Source organism: Macrobrachium rosenbergii, chromosome 9 (assembly GCF_040412425.1).
Source record: "Macrobrachium rosenbergii isolate ZJJX-2024 chromosome 9, ASM4041242v1, whole genome shotgun sequence".
In the NCBI taxonomy this organism is placed as follows: Eukaryota; Metazoa; Arthropoda; class Malacostraca; order Decapoda; family Palaemonidae; genus Macrobrachium; species Macrobrachium rosenbergii.
This window is the reverse complement of record NC_089749.1, coordinates 54266213-54292607: the sequence shown is the minus strand read 5'-3', so window position 1 is coordinate 54292607 and position 26395 is coordinate 54266213. Positions and strand designations below refer to the sequence as shown.

The window sequence follows — 26395 nt, the reverse complement described above, 5'->3', positions numbered from 1 at the left end:
GGTGGATTCATGCCACTGCATGCTATTTCTTTTTTTTTACATTTTCGTTTTCTTTTTTGTTGGGTACGATGCTGACACCCAGTTTTACTTGTTTTGCTCACAGAGGTGGTGATGACATACATACAGGCTGGTGATGCTGTGATCGATCCATTCCGCTGGTTTTCCAGTTTTAATTTAGGGTCTTTTTTTTGTCTGGCAGTTACTGCATGGTTAGTTAGTTATAAATGATTTGTTTAACCAGACCTCTGAACTCTTTTAGGGTTCTTCTCGGGCTGGAAAAAGAAATGGGGAAAGATTACATAAAAAATTAAGTAATTAAATAAATAAATAAAAAAAAAGGGGAAATCATATTACTGTATTATTATTATTAGTTGCATTAGTACTACTCTGTTACTCAGATTTGCTTAAGTTAGGCCTTCTGGTTTGGATTTTTTATTATTATTACTTCATTAATATAATTATTATTATTATTATAATACTTAGTTTCAATTACATATTATTACGCTTTAGTTGCCATAATCAGCATCAGATACATTACAATATGGTTACATGATAAAGAACAGGTCAGTCTCAAAGCTCTGACAAAATTATTTTTGCTATATCAGAGTTACTGATTTTATCGTATTTTATATACATGGCTTTAAAGCAAGGTATTAAGACTAAGTACTAAAACAAAATGCTTAATTACAAGAAGTCAAAGCCATTTGAGTTTCATTAAAAACTTCTGTAGTGTTGCATAGTCTCTGATATTATTTTCTCCTAAACGTTATACTATATAGGCATTCAATTTTCCTACCCGTATTTATTCCTGATGAATTCCATCAATATTTATAGTGGTTGCTTAGTCTCATGCATCGAGTCGTCTTATTCAGTACCATGCAGTGATTCACTTTTCCTATTATATCCAGAGGGCTGCCACCAACATTTTAAAGTCAGGTTTGGAGTTCACATTGGATTATTGTTTTCACATTGCATTACATGACATGAATTTACTTAGCATATTCTGTCAGTTCATTGCCCAAGGAAGACTTTGTCATATGATGTAATGAGTATCTCTTTCTGTAGGAACAATCTTGGAATTTACTTATGAACCACAATTACACTCATGTACTAACCCCATTGTAGATTTGCTAAAACTCTTCAAGTGCTCTATCAGGAATAGACTTATTCAAATCATGAATTAGAACAAAATGGTACATTATTATAATTTCTCTGATGACTATTTACCAACTGAAGAGTGAAGAAATCATGCCCATTTGAGTAAAGGGTAATGAAAACCTCCGGTGAACAGAAATGTCATCTTTATTTCTGTTACATGCATCCAAAGATAACAGCCTACAAATATCAACAATAACAATGATTGTGGAATGGTAATATCTTATACAGTATAAGAAAATAAATATGACTTCTCACAACCCACTCTTATACGTATAAGAAAGGGAATCTTGTTAAGAGAACCCTTTTGCATACTTGAGAATGGGAAATATCTCAAAACTGTTTTGAACAGTAATAAAAACAGAATTCTGTTTCCACAAGCCTTTTGTATAATGATGAACACTTCATTGACAAATGTTTGTTACCAGGAAAAATAACATTGGTTTTGTCATTTAAAAAAAAAAAAGACTGACCAGAATGTCCAAAAAATACTGCTTAGAGGAACTTTGACTTTTCATTACTTTAGCTTTGTTTGCACCACTGAAACATCTGAAATCCACATGCAAGCATCTTTTAAAATGTGTAATTTTTCTTGACCGTTCACCTACCTAAATATTTATTTGGATTTCTTTTATAACCTATATACAGTACATAAGCCCCCAACTTCCAATTATTTATATATCGAGCTTGAAAGCCTTCCTCCCTCTCCCTCGTTAAGTACCAATCCTGAACCTTTATAGTATAATAAGTACAATCTTTAACAAAAACACCCAACTGCTATTTAATGAATCTGTATATAAACAAGAGCAGTGATACAAATTTTAGCATTTCTCTCATTCTCTGAGATTGTAGCAGTTCAATGGCAACACACACTTCATGCAAGGCAAAAGTTGCAGATTAAAGTAGGCTTTAGGTAGGCTTTGAAATAATGACATTTGCCTTATAAAAGCAATGCTTCACCACTGAGTGATGCACAACCACAGGCGTAGAGAAATGTGGACAACTTCATAGGACACCCAATGCTTGCAGTACATACTTTTTAAAATCAGAATGGGGGCTGTTTGCTCAAAATGCATAACTTACATATGTAAATTTATAATATGAAAGATTCCAATTTAATTTTAAAAAATCCAGATTGCAAGCGCTGTCTAAAAGACAGAATTAGGTGCTTATACCAAAATACCGTGAAGCAGTAAATTTTCTCCATGCCTCACACTAAGAAATATGTCTCTTATATGTCATGGTATTTTAATGATTATTGTAGTAATTGAAACATCAACTCTCTACTTGAGTACCTCTAATATCAGAGAAATAATTGAGTAGTAAAGCAGTGTGCTATACTGAACACATCACATTGACTATTAAATTATCCCTCATATTGAAGGAGATACAGACAATATATTTTTAAATAAAATGTCACAATATATTTTCAAATAAAATGTCCAGTGGAGTAATGTAATGTTTAAGCTCATGGCTTCAAAAGAAGATATATCAACAAGGATTGAGATAACCACATCAAATTAGTATCACAGGGTCACAGATAACAAACCTAACTGCCATATCTAACAGTAACAAAACATTCAAACATATTCCATAGCAGTAAAATGAGAATTAATAGCCACATTTCTCTTCCAATTCAGCACATCCCCATAAACTAATTTTTTTTTATCTTTCACTTGGTTTATACAGTATCATTTTTCACTTATGAGGACGGATAAGAATTTCAAAGACACAAATTTGAGCTTAAACAAATAACCATTTGAAAATGGTAATGTACAGAATATCGCTTCCTTAACTGTTGTGATATTTAAAACCTTTAAATACCAAGCTCTTTCCATTAACAAAGTCTTCTTCCAAATTCCCTCTACAAATTTACTGTATACCTGTACTGTGCTGAAAATAAACATCAAGATTATTGTCTTGGTGACCTGTACAAGCATTAAAGACATACAAAATCTTATTAAAGTCACAAACATTACATAAAAGGTTTTTTTAATTTGAAAAACATACAGTAATAATAAAAATACAAAAAGGGGGTAGTAGTATAACCCGACAATGGATTTGAAATTCTCACCTCACATAAAGTTGGCCTAATGGAGTTTCTCTTAAATCAGTAGAAACCATATATTACCCTGACAGGTTACATTTATTAAAAAACCTGAGAAGTGAAGTTTCTGTCAATATTCCTTCAGACATTTGTGGCCAAGACTTGTCCTAAGTTGTTGAGTGTAATCAATGTTATTCAGGTTCTAATAGTGTTTGCACAGGAAAATTTATGGCAATAATCAATGTTGGTTTATAAACATTCTTAATGCTGGGCATTTACTACTATAGTAGTTGGAAATCATAATTTCTCATACCAGTTACCATAAGGACAATCTTTACCACCAAGAATAATATGTACTTATGTGCACATTGCAGTACATCTTCATAGCTCATGTATATTCTCATGCTTTTGTGTACATTGAAACAATTATGACTTGAAAATGCCACCTTCTTTGGTATTTTACAGTTAGACAAGCAGGAATATATTAAGTCTTAGGAAAAAACGAAGTTTTTGAGATTAACATATAATGACTAGTATACATGACATCACGGTTTTTGAAAACGTGAAAAACTTGGAATTGTGAAGAAGGGGCTGCAAAAAGGTCTCTTTTCAGTGGCCAGGTACAACTAATTTACAAAATTAAAAACTAATAAGATATACAATACACCTCCAGCTTACACAATTCCATAATAAAATCTGTTGTAGCTATATGAGATATAGAGGGAATTTTAAACTTGGCACCAAACTGAAAAATCATAATTTAAGAAGACTGTAAAAACAGTCATTACTTTTAAACACTGCCCTTGAAAGCATCTTAAATTTATGCAAATGTCACTTGTCAGGCTTAAAATTTAACAGCCATGATTCAAAGATTTGTTTAGTAACAAGAACTTGGCTGAACATGCGAGGTTGAACAATGCTTTTTCTACCTTTTAGCTTCCTGCTCCTAGATGTACCCTACACAATTAAAGGCTATCTTCTGATGAATAGGTTTGTGATAACCTTGGTATCTCTGCAACCTGTTTGCATAATCTTCTAAGTTTCATGTTGTTTACATGGTTTAATTTGTTGGTATGATACTAAAAAAATCAAGTTAACCTCCTCCAGTTGTGAGCTTTACTCTGTGCTTCCACCATCCTTTGAATGAATATTAAAAAATGCACAGCTTGACAGTCAGCAAACATTTGCTGATGAATGTTTTATTTCATCCAATTAGTGTATGTGCCAATGGCAAAAAACATTGGCAATGTTGTCATAAAGTAATCGAATGATGGTACATAGTAATTTGTACCTCTTGGCGTACTGCTGCAGCTCTTCAAGTGAGACTGCTTTACATTAAAAAATAGGGCATACTGTATGAGAATGAGATTTTCATTGTACTCCATAGTTTTACTATATTGAGATAGGAAATGAGGTGCAGCACATTTTCTCCACCCACCACTAACAAATAACACACACCCTGCATCCTGGCCTTCTGCTAAAATTATTTAATAATAATAATAATAATAATAATAATAATAATAATAATAATAATAATAATAAATAATAATAATAATAATAATAATAACAATAATATACCCTGGCTTTTCCTCAGAATAAGGCCAATTTAGCATAACTTGCAAGCCTACTATGGTAAAACATCAAAAGTAAATAAATAGATAAATAAATATCATCTTGTAATCTCAGAATGGGTGAAGAAAATCCACAGTTATATGTATGTATGTATGCAAGTATTTAGTCTCTGATAATGAAGCCCTCGCGAACTTATTACGCAACATAGGCCAGGCTCTGTTGTCCCCTTCACCAACCACATTATATTTCTTATTTACAAAATGCTTGACCAGACCACTGAGTTCAGTTTCAATTCTTAAGATTTGTCCTGAGAGATTGATTATATTGTATATTAATAATAAACAATTCATATATTGCTCCAAACAATTCCTATACAGTTAGGAAGTACTGTAGGGTTCTGAATTACTCAGGAACTCTATCTGAGTATCATCACTTTCATGTCAATTACATCACGAGGTTGAAAAAATACTAATCAGAAGTACACAGTAAATTCAGTGATGTTATGAATTAAAAGAAACTGCAGATACTGTAAACAAATTATTTAAAATATCTTTAGCGACGCCGGTAAGTAAATCACCATTGTCACTTATGATCAAATGGATCAGTTCAAAAAGGAATGAGAGCCTAATACTGGTACATTAAATGGCCAATCATTATAGCAAGTGAGATTTAATCACACACTTCATAGTATACTAAAAAGAAAACATTTTAGTAACTAAAAGATGCCAGTATTTCTCTAAAATATTAAGGTGAATATTATAGCATATGGAAATTCATTTAGCCTTGTAACCTTATGAATGTTAAATTTCCTTTTGGCATTTGTAAACTTGACTACTAAAAAGTATACAAATCTAAGTTCTGGGTATCAGTAATCAAGAAAAGCTTTATTCTTTCGAAGTAACTTTCAAGCTCTTTATTTTTATTGTACTTTGAATTCATGATATTTTTATTCATGATATTTTTATTCCAAAACCTGATGTCTAGTGTTCTAATTCAGTCTCAAAAAATATAATGCTTATTGGAAAACTCTACACTGAGGGTGTCCAAAAGGACTGTGCTTATGAGTAAGGTGAGCTTTCTATTTGTACCTCAGTTTTGTAAAGCTGAAAATAATCTATAATGAGCAAGACACAGACATACAGTAACCTGTATATTTACTTTGAATTGAGAAAATAATTGTGTGCATGTGTATTATTTCATTATTCTCTGTTACTGCAACTGATGTTACAGTGTGCTAAAATTGCATTCCGCTTCACTTCTTTCCAGAAACCTTAATAAATGAAAAAGAAGTATGGGAGTGATTTACCTGGCTTGAAATTCTTATAAGACTCTAAAGCAAAGAACTCTTCTACATTGTGATATGTAACCTACAGGTAGAAAAAAATTCCTGACAACAGTACTGTACAGGACATAGAGGTTTTGTCATTAATGTTTTGTGTTACCTTGACTTCACTCTAGATACATTTTCAGATTACCATAAATAGTAAAGTATATTTAAGTTAATAGTATTCACAGCTTTTACATAACTCCCATTATTTTACATACACTGAAGGTGCAGGTCATAGCTGTATGGAGACAGCTAATGAGGCATTCAATTTCAGCCAGGTCTAACACATATGTAAACTCATATTCTCCATAATTCTCAACAGCAAATTACACAGGGCTGAAATCAGCACTCTTTCCATTGTGCTTGACCCTGGAAGATGACCACATCATTATGTTAGTTTCAAGTGTTAATTGAACAATCCTAGTCTGCTCCTGCCAACCTACTGTCAATAATCCATAATAACCATTGGATCTTTTATATCCAGATCATGGCTGCCATCCATGCTACTATTTGGCCTTTCACAAACAATAGCATAGGATCCAGATCACAGCTGATATCAATATGAATACTAGCCATGCAGTCTACCCATAAGAACTTCACTTCTCCATTTCTACCTATTTGGAATGCCTTTCTTACCAGATATCAAAGAATCTCCCATAAACACTTTTGGCTCTTGCAAAATATGCAAATAATCTGCAAAACATTCCAAAAAGTCATTACTCTGTGTAATACTTGTGACATTCCTCCCACCAAAGTAACAATTGACAGGGACAAGATACGTATCAAAATAAAGTACCTATAAAGAAAGCTTTTACTGACGTATTCTTGGACACAAAAAGCACTGGTACATATCTCAGACATGATACAGTATTCATATAATAAAAAAGAAAATGGAAAATGAAGGATGTATAGGAAACCACACAAATTGTTGAAATTCTTCCATAGCCTGGAATAGGGATTCAAGTTTATATCATCAGACTAGGTAGAGATGAAATGGATAGTAGAAACCTCAAAGGATGGGAAGCTTCCACAGTAATAGGTTAACGCCCACTAACTGCCGTGCTGGCTGTTATTTCATTAATAAACATGATTAACAATTCATCACTTAAGTAATATTACATTATGTAAAGCTGTGAAGAACACATCAACAGATTTCAATGAAAATCCCCTGAGCTCAATGATAAGGAAATTTTTCATATAAATGCACCAGGCTGAAGAAACTGATTGATAGAACAAATAATATGATATGTATCTAAACAGTGAACTTTAGTTTGCTCAAAATAAAACTGAACTTATTTCACCTGAAACTCCATAAAGAGAAAAAAATCTGATGTAACAACATTAATGATGATGGTAATGATCACAAGATGAAAACAATTACATCTGCTTTGGTATTAATCAGGGCACCAAATCTGATCCAGTGCTATAGATATGCCAAAATTTGAAATTTCACCACTGAAAGCTGGATAAATATATGAAATTCTGCAACATGGCCCAAACACTGGAACTAAGATAATTCAGTGCTTTCACCATTTCTGATGTTTGGACTTGTTTACACTTTCATAAATTCCATAGAGACAGCAGCATACATGTTTAGATTTATCTAAAGGTGATAGATTTAATATAAAATACACTGAATAGGTTGCAGTACCACTAATATCCATGGGGGAGTATTCATGGAATTAACTAGGCTTGGTTGACAACACTCAAGTTCCTCTTTTCCAGGATTCAAAGTCCTTATTGGCATGTGACTGACCTGCACTATGGAAAGCAACTGTTGTGTACAGAACAGGGAGGAGACAAACCATAACATCAATTCAAACAAGTGGTAAAGAATTACGGTGTATAGTTTTAACATCACTTCAGCCATTTAAACATCCATGCTGAACTTAGCTTCAAGACTAGTATGATGTGAATAAACATACCTTCTCAGACCAGCAAGAAGTTGGCAGCCTCTCGCCAGGGGATTCTAGTATGATGATAATAATAATAATAATAATAAAATAATAATAATAAAAACACAGGCACAGGCATGACGCTAGGCCTTACAAAAAAGAAGGGGGATGCAGCAAATAGTGCAAACTGGATGATCACTTAACAGAACCAGAAGATAACTGGAAGAAAATAACCATAATGGTTACATTGCTCATAATGGTTACATTGATAAGGGTCTTAGGAAGAACCTGAAGGGCCAGGATACTTTAAACAAGAGGACTACCAACCAATATGAATTTACTGCACCTAGGAACCATACTAATGTCAAAAATTTCTACCTTTAGGTCATTGGAATACATCCTGGGGCTCTTTGGCCAAAATGTGTCAAAACTTACAAGCTTACAGACAGGATGCGTGATCATCCAGGACTCTGTCAAGAATCACAATAAAACCTAAGGTCTGCAAAGGTTTTTGTTTCATACTGTTATCAACTGATCTAGCTAATATATTGCAGAAGCCTTGATTATAGATGTTTACAGGCAGCAACTGAATGTCTAGCAAGTCTCAGAAAGCATGGAAATTGGTCCCTTTAATGTCAGAAACTCAACAGGATTTAGCAATAGTACAAACAATGATGGTCAAACACAGGGGAAAGAATGCAATCACTTCAAGTCTCCCCTAACAAAAGTCTCTTTGCAAAATATCTGATATACTAAAGAAATCTGCTGTAGAGGTATGAGTCAGGAAGGGATTAATTGTAGATCAGCAAGACCGAAAGGACCAAAACATGCAGCTCCTTCAGGGCTGGCCAAATGGAAGGCGGTGTCCTTGGCATAAAGTTAGAGGAGGAAATCATAACAGAGCAGTCCTCCTCACACTTAGACAGAAACACTGTATTCAATTTTCTGATGCCAATACAGTATAAAGAAACATCCCATTTAGAGTAAAAAAAAAAGAAAACACTCTACTATCATCTTGGTTACCACAGCTCAAAAAATATTATGCTAGATGTAATGAATGTGACTTCCATGCAACATCTCTAACTCTTTTCCCACAGAAGGATTTAAATAGCTAAAGGTTGGGGAGAAAGGGAATCAGAAATCACACAGGTGGGCCATGTGAGGACCTAGACTGCATTCTTTTGATAAATGATGCGTGTGAACAGGTAATAAAATGTAGAAAATAAAACTGGTATTACTCTACAAAGAATCTAGAAAATATGAATGAAGAAAAAACCAAACATAAGAGATCTGTACAAAGAGACAGTACAAGAGTGTGCCAAGACTGCCATGACTAAGCAATCCAGCCCCCAAAAGGCCCCTTCTCCCCAAACATTATATCATTTCTCTCAAAATCTAAGTATCATACTTAATACCAGTCACAAGGCCCACCTTTGCTAAACATTTTTGTGAAAATCTCAAACAGATCTTTCTCTGTAATCCTGCTAACAAAGGCATAAATCTCCTTGGTGAAGGTAGTAAGTTTAAAACAACTACAATAAAAAAGGAAAGCTCGGCTGCTGTCTCATTATAAAATCAAAATTTCATTAAAAAATCAAAAAGGCGAATGTATCGTCTTTTATTTGGCCATTAGTGACTGCATGGTATGTTGCCCCTCATTACATAAGTAAGCTTTTAAACTGCCAAAAGTGTCAATGGTAGTTGTTTTTAGCCCCTAACAAATGCTACTACTTTTCTGTAGGATGCAGGCTTCAGTAGAATTACATATGTAAGGCTTCAGAAGCAATTCCACTGAGGGGAAACAATTCAGTTTCATGCAGTAAAATAACCTAACAGTATTACAGTACTGTATAATAATTTGACAAGCCTTCACTTTAATTTTTTTCACAACAAAGATTGATAATACTGAAGTTTTGTTAAATAGTGGAAGTTACTACTGCGCTGCCAAAGAATATCAAAATTACTTTAGCAGCTTATGTACCTCTACTATCAAGATTAAATAACTGTTTTTTTATGAGTTGTAAGACCTAAAAAAATGTTAGCAAGATTTACATAGTGAAATAAAGATTTGCATAGTGTTCAGAAGCTTTAGAAAAGATTCTTGAGTTTTTTCTTGCTACAGTATCAACCTCAAAATATGATATTATATATAGATAGTACTCTTAGTAGACTTCATACTGATATGATAAATGCTCAGTATACTGGATACTGTAAATTATTAAATTTAACAAGAATCATATACAGCAGTCGCTTATTTTACAAATACAATAAAGGTAAGGGAAATACTGTATATGCATATTTGAATAAAATCAATACCTGTGTATGAGTTTTTGCTTAGTTAGGCTACTAAGCATTAGAAAGGTCAAGACTAAGAGATTCTTCATAAGTCAATAAAACTAATGCTAAATGAAAGAAGCATAAGTGATATACAGTAACTTTCATGATCTCTTCTGTTGTACATATAACATTTTATGCTTAAAAGCTATTTCTAAGTATATAATATGTAAGCATTATATGAAAATAATAAGGAGAAGCATATATTTTCTGTACAAAGGTCCTACAGTAAACATACATTCCTAGTACTAGGTACTGTACAAACATTCTAATTTTCATACAGAACAACACACAGAGAGCATAAAAAAATCATCTACATATTGCATTTGGTTTTGTCCAAAAAAAATTATTTGGTTACGTCCATAATTTCTACAAAAGCTTTTAAAACTGAACGTCACACATACAATGCTAGCAATGTCTACTATTCTCAACAGCATGAGTAAATAAGTTTCTTTCTCTATTGTTCATACAGACAGATTCTAGCAACTTTCAGTTTTCTTAAAATGGGCACCTATCAATTTTTGCTTATGTAACAGCCCCATCCAGTACTAAATTTAAAATAATACTTGTTTAAATATGTAGCACTTAAGGGAATCAGTCCAAAATGGATGACACTATACAGAAGTACTGAATGAAAGTCAACCAATACAACCATGCTCAGTTTGCAATGCAGAAGTTTTATCTCTGTAAGGTAAAATACATGCATGCATTTAATTTGCCTCTCAAAATGTTGGAACTGACATAAGCAACTTTCAGAGATGACACCGAATCACAATGCTGCAAGAACCTAATGTAATTGAAAACTAAATGACACTAAAAATCTTACTACAGTATATATATAACATCTTTTCCTTGCTACAGACAGTTTGATGCAGATTACAATATAATACTTTCAAGAGTCTCTCCAGATAACAAGTGCATTGTACTAATGTACACTAAAAGTGCATTTTATAGCCCACACTCCAAATGCTTCCTGTGTTCTTATACTATGCTTACAAACCACTGTAATCAACACACCAAGACAATGTCATACTGCGTATTAGTTTATACTAGTACAAATGAGGTCCGAGTAGGTTAACTCGTGCATGAATTTCTCAGCACGCCATGCCAACCAAAATTACTTCACATCATGCTGCTCACAATGTTATGACCATATCTGGCATACAGAGGTAAACTGTAAGAATGGTCATGCAGGAGCTTCCAAATTTAATCCCACCAAGATGGGTAACATTTCATTTCAATGAGACCACTTCAGATGTACACATTCTGGTCTGACTTGTCTTTTCCCTTTAGCTGGGTTGTCACTATCAAGGATGTAAAAAAATATGATGGGGTATCTTTAGTTAGTTGAGTACAAAACAACATACCTCACTGAGAGAGGAAGGTTCAACTATACTGTATACTGTATATTCATGTATAGTACACTGTTACTGTGAAAACAACACATCTGTAGTATAGTACTGTATTATCATGAATGTAAAAAATAAATGTGAATCACATTATCAATACAACTCTCACATTTGAATAACAACGCACTACCAAAAGAAACAAAATATGAACAGTAGTCATGGGAGTGAATGATACAAATCTCTGTGTTGCTTAACATTTGATACTTGGATCCTTCATATCATTGGCACATACCTCCATCCTTAACCACTTTGCTGGAAGAAAGTACCAATTAATGCAAATACAGTAATTGCATATTAGAAACAACTAACAGTCATAGCATGAAAGATAAAAACTAGCTCTTCTCAATTATGGTTGTACTTCATTAAGTACTGACTTCTGGGATATATTTCTTCACTAAGTTTAAATCTCAGCAGTATTAGTTCATAAATATTTGCCATGCTCCCAAATACTGAGTAAACCAACACTAATGAAAACTGATTCTAACATACACATTATTTACAATACAAGAAGCATTCCAATTCCTCTTCCTTCAAAACACTGTGCTACTTTCTTAGTCGTGGTTTCCAATGAAATATTGTTCTGTGAAAATAATGTAAAATAATGTCCCAAAGCACTTCACACTTATCATTTCATGTCTAGTACACCATATTACAGACTTAAAACCTTTTACAGGTCTAAAGCTCAATTCATTTGCAGGTTTAACTAATTTTTAACTATTGTAAGATCTAACACTAACTTCCTGATGTACATTAAGATAGATGTAATCAATTTATCACATTATACTGCTGCTTTGTCTATAGGAGCCAAGAATTTTCTCTCCCTTGTCTTATGGGTCAATTTTATGTAAATCATCAGTTCAGTATCACTACAATATCTGGGAAGTTGCAAGACACAGATGTCCATTATCATGTATCAAGCGCCACATATAGCAAAATCTATCATAATGATCACAGACATCACAAAAACAGTCATGTTATCTTAAGAATCACATTATAATAATTTTTAAGTCTTTCCAACACTTTGAAGGTCCTCGACTCTTGCATTCCAATCTTTCAGTTTAAAGTTTCTTTTAAGTGAGGTACCAATCACATCCAAAGAATGCACCTACAAGCAAAATAGAATACCAGCATTTCTTAAAACTGAAATAAAAGCAAAATGGAATACCAGCATTTCTTAGAACTCAAATAAAAGCAAAATAGAATACTGCACCAGCATTTCTTAAAGGTGAAATAAAAGTAAGTGCATGCTGCCGACATATACAGAAAACTATTTATGACTCTCAAATAATTTTTATTTTGCCTTAAAAGTTTGGGTAAGATGTTCCAACTGTTATTTCGCTGACATGCGAGGAGAACTTCTTGTCTTTGCTAAGTATCTAAAGTACTCTCAAAATCAGTTAACATTTAACAGAAAAGTTGCAAAATAATGTTCTAAGTGACATATAAACAGTAATTGAAATTATATCATCCAATATCATGATAACCAAGAACTGTGAAACCCTTATAATCAGGCCTCAACTGAACAAAGAAACTAATGACTTGATCCTACCCCTTAAAGGATCTTCAAACATCTAGGAACTGGAAAAGAGCCTATTCATCTGTACATTAAATTTTTTTTAACGCATATTACTAGAAATTCTTATACTGTACAGTACAAGCAATGATAATTGTTAAGAGATTTAATTAAATGTTCATTGTATAAAAAATTAATCTAGTGATATTCATTGAATTTACTTAATTCTCATGGACATCAGGGCACTACTGTTCTCTCTAACCAATATATTCACTGCTATAGGTTCCTTACTGAGTTCATTTCTGATGTTAGCTGCAATGCCGAAACCTTCATGATTCTTTTCAAATCTTAATTTTCATTGACACACTTCTGTGTTGTATGTCTAAAAGGCTTCTTCAGGTCTCTTGTAACTGTTATTGATCAAACAAGTAAGAAAAAAATAGTACATACCATAAATAAGTTTTAAAAAGTGAGCGAAAAAGCAGAGAACAGATCACCAAAAGTTGTAGAAGCATCTACTCTTTACTTACAACAGAGTACCTACCCCTAATAATTTGTCATTTCTGTGTCAAGATTTGTATTCCTCTAAGTTCTAAAGTAATGTAGAAAATCTATTAGTTTTCAAATTAAGTACATTAATATAAACTATGAAAATAATGTATTGGTTGTATTGAATGGCACTATTTTCTTGAATACAGATTCACAGATTCTTATGAAAATTAACAGGTCAGCAACTGTTACATGGGTCCGTCTCTACCTCTTCAGTTTCTTAAAATAATGTTTATTTTTTGACATTTTATTACTAACTTAAATTTTCATTTTCCTTCAAGAACTAACCAACAGTATAACCTGACAAGATGTTCAAGAGAGTCCCAAAAAAGTTCTCACTTTTACTCTATGCATGTAGTTTTAATACTAAATTCAGAGCAGCAGTTGTGTGGTGATGATGAAACATCTGTTAGTGTGGGACAGAATGACTTTTTAAACATCTTCAGATAACATTCAATACAATTTTAAGACCTTCATCTAAAAACTGAAATGTCTGGCATTCAGCACTTCAAACACTATACGTACAGCGAAATGGAGTTAGATGTATTAACGTTAATTGAAATATAATCCTCACTGAGGTTGTGGTAATACAGCAGATTTATTCAAGGTATTTGAGATAGGAGAAAGAAAAGCTATTTTCACCAATACTGCATACGTCTAACAGGGAACTTTTAGGATTTTGGTCCCTTTGTAAGGCTTAAATTAATTACCAATTCCATTCATCAGTTTAACCAGATCACTAAGTTCATTTACCTCCTATAGAGCTGGTCCCTGTGAATCAAATTAAACAAATCTACACTGCCTGATATCGAGTGAGCCCAAAATTTTCAGAAATTACAATGACATACAATTAGTAGGGATGTAAATCTGACGAACCTATGATTTTTAATTTTTCAAAAATTGCAATTATAAAAGATAGTATGCATTGTAATTATAAATTACAGTACAATCTTTCAAGGATAAGTTTATTTTTGGGTAGTCGCTCTTGAAAATCACTTTCTTAAATCACTTTCTATCACAAAACTTAGTTTTGTTCTGTGACAAAAGTCGAGAACCTCCTGATGGAAAAACGTCTTTGTGCAGGTATAAAGCACTATAGTATATAGTTAATAAAGCATCTCAGTACAACTAATGTTTACACATTTCACAGCTTGACTGCATAGCTCAAAGACTTCATAGAAAGCCATGGTTACATAGAAGTCAAAATCAAGAATACTGTACCACAAACTTGCTACTTGAAGGTGACCAGATGCTGGACCCCAAAATGAATAAGTGAAATATGTAAAAAGATAAGTCTAGCTACAATGCAACCTTTAGTTATTCACAATGAACAAGACAAACTCTGGGTGTTTCACAATTATATAACTGAAAAAAATGTTTATGTATTATCCTGAAGATCAGCAAGTAATTTTAATGGAAAATTCTGCACTGATCAGTCACCTCCCTAGAGGAAAGTATTAATATTTACATCCAATGTCTAGCAGCAATTTACTGTGTAAGAAATAATGGAACAGTCATTTATATCAATTGTAACAAGTCTCTGTAGCTAGCACCACAAACTAGTGGCTGCTTTTCATGGTTATATGGTTTTTTAAGATAACTTACAGTCCTCTAGTTTGACATCATTTTACTCATATTCCCTGTAGTATCAGCATCCATTGCAAATGTACCTTTTCTTTGTAGCTTTATTCCAAATCTCTGTTGCATAACATGATTCTGGCTATATCCTGCATTATAATGTGCAGAAAATGTTGCTACCTTAATGACCAATTTGAATTCTGTTCACAGTATGCTATGCTTTATCAGTGTCAGTGGTGTTACCACTCGTATCCTTTCTTAGGTCTCACCTTCCCTCCTTAGTAAAATATGCATGACCTACATTCAGTGAGGCTATGTATTCCATACACTACAATATTTTGCTTGAAGCATCTTCCAAGCATAGAAATGATCAAATGACGATGACAGTTAGTAGTCAACTATTCCCTTCTACAGCGTCACAAGGAATACTTTAGCTCAGCCATTTTGTGGACCTCTTGATGGTTACCAGGGAATGTCATTCCTTATTTGTTTGGACAGACTAACTTCAGTATTTTCATCTGAATTAACAAGACTTCATAATAGTAGGTCCATCCAATACTTTCTCCAAAGGAAGGATTAGTCAGCTCTCCTCTAAACAGTTCAATTTAAGCAATACATAAGCCTGATGACTTTCATACAGTCTCAATCTCTGGTATTCCCCAAAGCTTGAATAGCCTTGGAGACAGGGTACAAGGACCATTCTGTCCCCACTCCCTGCTCCTGGCAGCTGAGTTGGACTGTCAAACTATTCCTCCTGCCCGGAATATCGGAATATACCTGGCTGACAGCTCAACGTGTGATGAACTGCCCAATAGTGCATCTGCACATAATCTCGGAATGTTTGCAGGGCTATTAGTGCTGCATGTATCTCCAAGAAGTTGATGTGCAGATGAAGGTCATACTCTGTCCACCCTCCTGAAATCGAGAGCCCCAGGAAAAACTGCCTCTAGGATCAGGTCATGTAAAAGTCAAGTAAACTTTACGTTACTTCTGTTACAGACTCGGCATGTAGAACTGTCCTCAAAAAGTCTAACAGGTTCACTATCTTATTATGAAAGATGCTGCAGGAGATGGATTTAGATATACTTAAAAAATTGATAATGATTATGTACACTGGTTGCAGGAGAAAGGCTGTTACCTTGTAAAACCAGTGTCATAGATATTACTTAGTATTCTGGAGTCTTGCATATGCTCTCAAGTCACAACTAGGTTATCTGATCAGTTCCATGAACACCTGCATTTACTTATCTACTAAAGGCCCAACATGATTTCCATATGAGTTAGGTTACCAACTCTATCCTAATTTGGAATGTATGTACAGTTCCTATCTTTTATGTATACATACATTTCCCAGTATAGTATACCGATTGCATTTGCAATATTTACTTCTCATGTATGTTTTGATAATCATTTACTTTACATGCACAAATGTATTTGGATTTCATTTCTATTTGTTTATTACCTTTTAATTATAACTGACAGCTTTTGTTTTACACCTTTGGCTCCTCCTTTTAAAAAATTTGGATGGCTGCAAGTGCAGAGGCATGCAAGTCAGGTACTCTAGTTTCCAATTTATGGAAAGTTTATACAATACTGTATAATATTTATTGAAAAATTTTACTATCATATTCCATTATTACTGGAATTTTTTTTCATACCCAGCTTCATTGCTTTCTACCTTTTACTTCACATCCATTCTGTCTGGTCTCTTCCTCCTCGGCCAAATTTGTATTTCTTACTTATGAATAAATCTTTGAACACGTCCTGTGTTTAGTTAATTGACTGTACTATGATAGTGATAGTCTTAAAACTAGTGTACCAGTACCTTCAGAGCTCAGAAATGGATCCAACTATTGTACTTTCCTCACAGAAGTTGTTTCTTTAACACAAGACACAAAATTGTGAAAACTGACTGCATTGTTTTAAGGTGCAAAGTTAGCAGAAAGACTGTTTTGTTTACACATTGTCTTTAGTATCTCTTCTAACTGGCCACCGTATTCCTGTAATCGTATTTCGGTCCTATCATTTATGTGACCAGACCTTAGCAATCTATTTTACAATGCAAAACTATAACACAACAGATACAGTATATTACCAAAAGATAATTTCTCATATTAAAGATAGTTTCTAATGTTTGGTTCTTGCATTCTTAATGAGTTAGCAAGCATAAATATATGCAACCTAGATAATTATACTGGAAAACAATATGCTGTATTTTCATCTCTAAATATAACAGTAGCATAACAATAACATAACATCTGAATGAAGATAAATTGTATAAATCCTTTTAAACAATTAATTTCTATGGCAAAATTGCCATTCATCATCTGCAAAAAATATAATAACTATTGTTACAATCAAAGCAAAATCAGACAGTGACGGTGGCAGCATGGATTTTCGTGGACTTTTTCATTTTCAATAATATTTTTCTTATTTGTACCATACTTCACATAAAAGTTAATTAATAAAAATTGAATAACAAAAATAATCAACTTATACCTATACTGTAGTGTTAATAAAAAACATCTTTGTTACAATACCTGTCAAATTACAGCCAATACTAGAGCGCTAAAAATGTACCTTTAAAACGGATTCACATGACATAATGAGACTGACTAGATGATTGTAGTTATTTATATGTCTTAGTAAATGTTATTTGCTTTCACAAAATAAATTGTACAAGAGGCTACTTCTGAACAGTAATTCCGTGAGGTTTACAACTGTGATGAAGAAACCAATAGATGAGTGAATGTATATGGTACTGACCTTAGATATACAGACTGAAAAACATTTTTTTAATTTCTGATTTCATGCATTTAATCAACTGATGCAAATGCTCATTAAACATACACACAATAAATAATTTATTTTAATTAATTATAACTTGATCAAGGAGGAATTAAGTTATAAGATTTAATGTCATCACAAATTTTTTTTCTTAAATAACGTAACAACAACAACAACAACAACAACAGCAAGAGCACAGAATACACAGCATTAAGAATATTAATACTTTTTCAGATTTTACCGTAACAATAACTTAACTATAAAAGTACTCTTTATCATGTTTCTTACCAAGCTGTTCTATGAAACTGATTTAAATTTGTGCTTTGATGTATATTTTATACAAATTAACTTAGTTAAATTATTTTTGTGAAATTAGTGTTTCTGAAGTCACTAACATCAAGTAACCATACAATAGATGGTTAGACTACATGCAGCACTTGCTTAAAAATTATGTGAAATACAATGAATTGTATCTTTAAGTCATCCTACAGAAATGGATGCTTTAAAATCTGGGCAAACAAGGATCACCAGTTCTTAAACTGTTTTGGGAAGGTAGCATTTTTCATACAGCTGTTGCTGAAAGAAAGCAGTTTACGTAAACCTAATGAAATTTATGAGTGACACAAGCATAACTTGTCCTTGTAAGGGTTTCGATTCACAACCTAATATTCACTCGGGGATGAGGGGGTTTGGTCAGTTCTTTTATTTCTCCTGATGCAATTCATGATACCAAAACATGGAAATGTTAGTTTCACTGTCGTGGCAAAAATAAAAAAAATGTACTAATTGGCAGGCACCAATCAATCTGCTTGCATACTTGAAAGTAGGGCTATCAGTTCGCATTTGCAAAAGGTCTGCTGACATTTACACATCTTCCACAAATCCTACTGCTTCATACAAAATTTATCTTACTGCAGACCTTTCAGCTCTAAATCTTACTTTTCTATCTTCGTTAAGCAAGTTTATATACTTCTTTGTTTAGAAAAATGTATAGCCACAGGATATTTGCAGAATATGCTAATCATAAAAGTGTAACTGCTTCATTTTAAGTAAATAGGATAACAGTTATGATTAACCTGTCATACAAAAAACTGTTACAGACAATTCACTGCATGACAAAGTTACTAAGATTATCTATATATATAATACTGAATTATAATGTTCAGCTTAACATTTCTAAAACCAAGATATAGTTCAGATCATGCCCAGAACATGATTAATGGTTTTTTTTGCATGTAATCTACTAACCAAATGAATTTCACTTAAAACTGAAATTAAAAAAAAATCATATAGAAAATAAGTCAATCCAACAAAGAGAATTATGAATTTCACTTAAAACTGAAATTAAAATAAATCATATAGAAAATAAGTCAGTCCAACAAACAGAATTACTTTTAAGCATCGTGCCTTTTTTCTAAATACTGTACATATTTGTAATTATAATTGGGACCCTACATCTATGAATTCAAGTACAAAAATAGAATTAAATTTTAAATGAAAGCCATTTAAACTGAGGTGAATTTAAAGTGTAAACATAACTTGGCTTTTAATTCCTACTTTTAATATATATCCTATTAATATTAATTTTAATACTGTTGCAAATGCATTATCGCTTCTTTAAATAATGTACAAGTATCAAAAGATAAAGGTATGTTGCTAATCTGAAAGTGTTATCATAGTAAATGTCATGATAATACCATATTTGGATACCTATATTTCTATAGTCGACTTACATTAACAAACCCAATATCTGTCTTTCAACAATATTTCACTGATCCTCAAGCAGTTAAAATACTCTCAGACCTTACCTGCAGATCACGTCATACCCAATAACAAAAGAATTCAACTACATTATTGAACATACATACATATGTGCTTCTTCATGTATCACTAAATTTTGTAGCACCTAATAGCTATGTATAATCCATGGGTTTCAAAATAAGTATCACATTAATATCACCAGTACTGGGAGGGACAGGGACTCTTAAAGGACCTCTCATTTACAGTCAAACCCATGAATTGACCTGAATAATCAAGAACTATTGAAGAACTATTGAATGTTATGAGCCATGTCTAGTTATGGAAAATCTGGCATGGATCAAGATGTTGGAATCTACATACCATAACCTCGGTACAAAACTCCTACAAGGCACGCAACACAGTACTGAAGACAATTTCATTTCCAAACAAGCCTGAATTCTTGCCACTGTAAACAAAGAACCCTTAATGACAACAGAACTCCTTAAGGCTCTTATACTGCATTTCATTCAAGGCAGATTCCAATGGATATCCGTGATTATTCAACTTACCTTATACTGTACACAATTTGCAATATATCAGTACAGTATTAGACCAATTTAGTTTCTGGGATTTAATTTTTCTTTTTTGGATTACCTGTACCTCTTCAAGGGGAACACTTGGTATACATACCTCAACTAGATGAGTGTTACTTCACCTGGAAAGAAAATTATAAGAATAAAGCAGAGAGAAAAATATTGTGACATCACTACACAACACCAGCTGCCATTCATGAATTTTAACATTCTTTGCTCACACCTCTTCAAAACCTCATCAAAATATTAAGCACTAGATAGTCCACCCAAGTCTACCATTAAATTTTCAATAAACATAAGAAAGAGAGGGTTTTTAACAAATAAATACCATTCATCCAGCCCTGTATGTAGCCTTTACTAAAAAACTGTAAGTCTGCATTTCCAAAAGTCCTATGACTACTGATGCTCTTTTGAGTAAGAGAGGCTGCCACACTACATTGATTTTCATAACTCATTTCTCATTTTCTGATTATATTGTTGACTCATTTATCTTTGTATTTGTTATTTCTATCTGTACTTTATTATACTTCTCTTGAATAAAAGTAATAACAATACTAATAATAAACATAAAATAAATATATATTCTAAAAGATATTATCATACATATTTCAACCACTTTACCTTCAGGTATGCTGCAAGAAGTTCCATCCTGACCTTTACTGCCACTCTGGCTTTGCGCTAAACATCCGCTCCACATTATCACGGAGAAGTTTAACTTGATCTGGTCTCAGGCTAGCAATAGTAACTTGTTTGCGGAGGAACTCATTCACCATTTCCTTTGACAAGCCAAATGCATGCATATTGCAAGTAAATGTTCTGAAATGTAATGAAAAGTCTAGATTGAATAGATGTGACATTTGAAAATTACTAAAATATACTCTGCAATCTACAGGAATGAAAAGGATGTCATTTCTAATGCACAGAAAATTCTATCATAAAAAAGATACATATAATTAATACTTCAATGATTCAGGCTGGTACAGTAGGTCCTTGGGTTACGTCTGAGATCCGTTCCTACACACACGATGTAACCCGATTTTAGGCGTAAGTCAAAACTTAAGCATACAGTAAAAATAAAAAAGAAAACATTTCCTGAGCACATACATATAGTACAAGGGAAAATATTATCCTTACATTTACTCCTGTGATAAATTACAGTACTGCACAGTACAGTAATACCTCAGAGAGTTGCAAGGTTAGATTCCACAACCCATCGCAGAAAATATGGCAAAAATGTACCTTCAATTAAGAGATGTTTTAAAATAGTCATCCCTATTTTTATATCTTATGGTATAGTGCGTTTTCTTTATTATGTTTTCTTTTTTCATAAAATAGTGGATACTCACCACTTTTATGCGACTTTTCAAGATGTATTTTGGTCATATTTTGGTAAAACAAATGATAAAAACAAAACTAATACGTATACTGTATATAAGAATGCCAGTTAGTAAAGAATACTTTCACACCTATAAAAGATAAATAAAACTTGTATTATGATAAAATCAAGTGAAAATAGTGAACATAATCTGTTGATTTTTATTACACAAAACCATTCCTCCATGCCATCTACAATATTAACAAAAAAATAACTAAATTTAGTTACAGAACAAGACTAAGTCATATTTCAACTTAAAACACTTCGTATAATGAAAAACAACCTTGTCCTATATAAACAGAGTACAGTATCTAGAGATTCATTTATGCCAACTAGAAACAAGAAAATTACTCTGAATTGAGTTAAATATGGCAAAATAAACTTGCCTCGTTGCTGGCCTGATTTCTAAACCGAAACATTGTTGTCACTTTTTTATTTCAGTCATATTTTGAGTAAAACAAACGATAAAAATGAAAAGAATTCGCGTATGTATATGAGAATGCCGATTAGTAAAAATACTTTCACGCTGATAAAAGATAGATAAAGCTCATATTATGATGAGATCAAGTGAAAATAGTGAACGGAATCTGTTTTGCCATTTTAGCCATCATACGATATTAAACAATTACCATAGATATGTTTCAAATGACGTTAAGTAGAACAGGACTGATTGATTTTTACTTTATTACAGTGTATGTAAATGGATTCTGTAAGTAAAATAACGTTTTATTGATATTTTGCTGTGTTTTTCATTGAAGGATATGTATAATGAGAGAGAGAGAGAGAGAGAGAGAGAGAACAAGAATTTTTAAATAAATTAATGGGTGATGTTGAGGACGTAACTATGAAATGACGCAGGTCGAGTACAACGTAACCTGGGACTTACTATACTGGACGGTACTAAGCTAGGTAAAATGAATATTGTATGATTAAGAAAAGAAGTGTGAATGCAGAATCAGAAATGGACTGATAGCTTTGTAAGGTTAGGAGAGGAAACGAACTTTACCATAGACAGAAAAAGGAAAGAACTTGATGGGCAAGTTACAGATTTAGATATGTGGATGAATAGCCAAGAAAAAGGAAAAACAAATAATATTAGAAGGGAAATCAAATAGAGCTATAAGGATATAAAAAGGCTAGCTGAGATCTGTTTGAAACTGACTAATTCATATAGACCCTTTACAAATAGAACACAAGAAAAAAATTTTTCAAACCTTACAAAAAACATTGGCATCTTTCTCTCTCCAATATTTGTCTATCCTATTTTGTCTATCAGTATGAGCTTTTAAACTTTTTTCTTATCAAGATCTGTGATATTTACCTTATTCTTGTACATGTTTTAGTCTTTCTTATATATTAAGAGCCTTTTGTTTGCGCATTTCTACTATTCTCAAAATTTTCCAGTTTCTGTACTTGGTCAAACTCCTAAATAACTTACTTTTTTGCTTATCTTTTTTCCTTTCTTTTACATCCTGTAAAATATTTAGGGAATCTTGAAAAAGATTCCATACATCACATGTACCATGACAATAATTTTTCTCAGATGCTTCCATCGTTTTCCTTTTATATTCACGTTTTCCTTTTATATTCATAAAATAATTTTATTTCATCTCTATAAAGTTACTGTACATTCCAGTACTTTGGCTTCCATTAAAACTTTAGTCCATATTTATAGTTTCTACTGCTATCACTGCCTCATGTATTAAATACTTTATCTCTTATCAAATTTTTTCATCTCTAATATTAACTTCAAAATACATTAAACCCCGTCTTCACGGGGGATGCATACTACACGCCCCCCGACAAATAGCTAAAATCCGCGAATACTTAAAACCTATCTATTTTGATAGTTTAAACTGTCTATTTTGATAGTTTAAACACAAAAAAACCTCTATAAATGCTTATACCTGAGCATTTTAATAGTTTTACTGTACCTATGGTTGCTCGACCACTTCCATTCTTCCATTTTATCCAATACAGTATCTATAAATCTTTCTTCCCAGCTCCCTTCATTTTAGCATCATGCCTCTGCTATTTTTCTTTGCTGTCACAGTCAACAATAATCTTTCTGTTTTCCATTAAAAATATATTCTTATCTCACATCTTTGCCAGTTTATCTTCTGCTCTTGACCTAGCTTCTTTTACATTTCCATCACATAAATGTTAAACATCCAATGAGACATGATAAACCTGTCTAAGCCTTTCTTTCAAACATAACCAGACATTTTTTCAACTGTGTCGTATTATGCATGTTCCATTTGCATCATAGATTTCTGGTAATTCAATAGCTCTTCATACTGTATCTTATTATCAGTGTTGTCATAAGCACTACAGAGATCCATGTGTGTGTGTAAGAGATTTTCCACTTTGCTGGTAAATTTTCCAACATAACTGTTTCATGATAAATACCTCAATCATACATGCTCTTCTTTATAATCTTTTCCCATGAAGGATTAGGTGACTGGTTGTACCCTTTATCAAAACCCTTGCATATGTCCCATAGTGAACTAAAATAGTGCTTTGCTTCTAAATATTTGGATCCCTATACCCTCCTCCCCCTTATACAAGGTAATTCATACAATCTTTACGTTAGGATTTTTTCCTCAAACTGATGCATATTTTATCCATGGAGTCAGGTAATCAGTTACATTTTTACTGCCATAATAAAGTATCTCACTCGCACGTAAATCAGTTTCTCTTCCAACAGTATTATTATTGTAAAGTAGTTTAAAAGAGACCACTAAGATATCCCATCTATAAACTAGCATGGCATTTGTTGAATATTTTAGCAAGGCATAGTTACAGAAGTTGGACAGCTTACTGGGAAGAGATCAATGGGAAAAAATGAGAATTAAATGAATGAGACAATAAACTTGGGAACAGAGAGATGATGGAAATAACTATTAGTAATATCTTCAGTGTTTTGTGCAAGGAACAACCACAGCAGTACTCCCCTACAAGGAAAAGTTCTCCAACTTCCATTGTATCATCACTAGTCTTGTTTCTCCCAACAACTTTCACATTGCAGTAGTCAATTTACCATCTCCCTAAACATTTAATTTCAAAAGCCCATCACAACACTGAGGCCATTAATGCAACAGTGCAGTATCATGTAGCAACATATTTATACTAAAAACAATTTTCTAACATCAAGCATTTTTACCCAAGTTGTCCAAAGGTGATATTTTCTTGGTAATGTAGTTCATCAGTAACAGCCTGTAATCTGTTACTTTCCACTTCTTCCCGGGTTACAACAGGTCGAAGGGAACGTTCGCATTGGAGGGCATCAAAAAAGGCTGCATTCCAGAAGCGTATCGACTGCCAAATAGGTTGTTGTCGGAGGTAGGCGTACAAGAATTCTTTACGACGAGTTTGTCCACCGGGTGTGGTAGCTATAACATAAAAGTATGGCCATTAGGAGGCTAAACTATAAAAAAATATTATGATTAATCACTCCATGACAGAGTTATACAAACTACAAAATTAATTTTGCTTTCCCTGCAGAATACTGTATGTAAAACAAAATTCTTTTCAGCTTTCCCTTAATGTTCTACAACTTAATTTCAAGCATTTAAAAAGACTGTAAAGAATTTTATCATTTTATAACAAATGAACCATTCACTTAAAAAAATTGTAAACTTCCAAGTAAAATTAGTGAAGAATAAAAAGATGTAGATAATAAATTTCATAGTAGTACCACCATTGTTTCCTCGTAATGAGAGTGATGTGTATGTTACATTACGGTCTTCCCATCAAGTTGATATGACAGCTTCTGAAAATTTCTGCTTTTTTTTTTTATTATTATGATAATAATCATTTTAAACCTATGATCAAAAGTGATGCTACATGACTGCATAGGATTTCACTAACTGGCAACTAACATGCTGCACATTTATCTCTTCTTTAGAATTGAAAACATGATTCTTCTGTCATATACATCACAACCGTAAAAAATTACCACGTAGACACATTTCAGAAAAATAGTGACAGAACGTTTCTATAACGTTTGTTCACCTAGTTCCGATGCGTTCGACAAATGGGAAAAAATCTTCATCAATCCTATGCTACAATGTTAAAATAATAAAAAAATAAAAATAAAATTTCATGATACTGTACTGCTTGTATAGCAACTACAAAATTTTAAATACTGTATACTATAGTCCTATTTGATTATTTTTTGTGTCAACGCTGAAAAAAAGATAAATAAATAAATACAAAAATATTACTGTAGCTAAAAGGCATCCACCAATATCAGTGGGTGGGCATGGCCTACGTGACACATCCATGTGAGTGGCAGAAATATGAACCAGCTGGAACATAGGTCTACAATGTGCAGAGACAAAGAAATGCTCTTGAAGATATTTATTTTATTTTGTCATAGGAATACTATTTTTATTTTCATAAAAAAATTACGTTGGTTATATTTCTTAACCACTTCAAAAATAATTGTTTACTAGCAAATATTTGCTTATGCCATTATTGTACACCTTTGCTAATGGCAAGATTAAGTTCATAAGTCTA

General features: G+C 32.8%; 1 protein-coding gene across 1 annotated transcript in view; it reads right to left on the bottom strand.

Moving 5' to 3' along the window:
- Positions 1-1284: 1284 nt before the first annotated feature.
- The window catches only part of LOC136841819 (uncharacterized protein KIAA0513), a 52693-nt gene continuing 27582 nt past the window's right edge, over positions 1285-26395 (bottom strand). The window contains exons 9-11 of the mRNA XM_067109173.1: positions 25038-25266; positions 21121-21315; positions 1285-20621 (exon numbers count right to left, since the gene is read on the bottom strand). Of these exons, the coding sequence (XP_066965274.1) occupies positions 21156-21315; positions 25038-25266 (389 nt within the window). The 3' untranslated portion in view covers positions 1285-20621; positions 21121-21155. The remainder of the gene's footprint in view (positions 20622-21120; positions 21316-25037; positions 25267-26395) is intronic.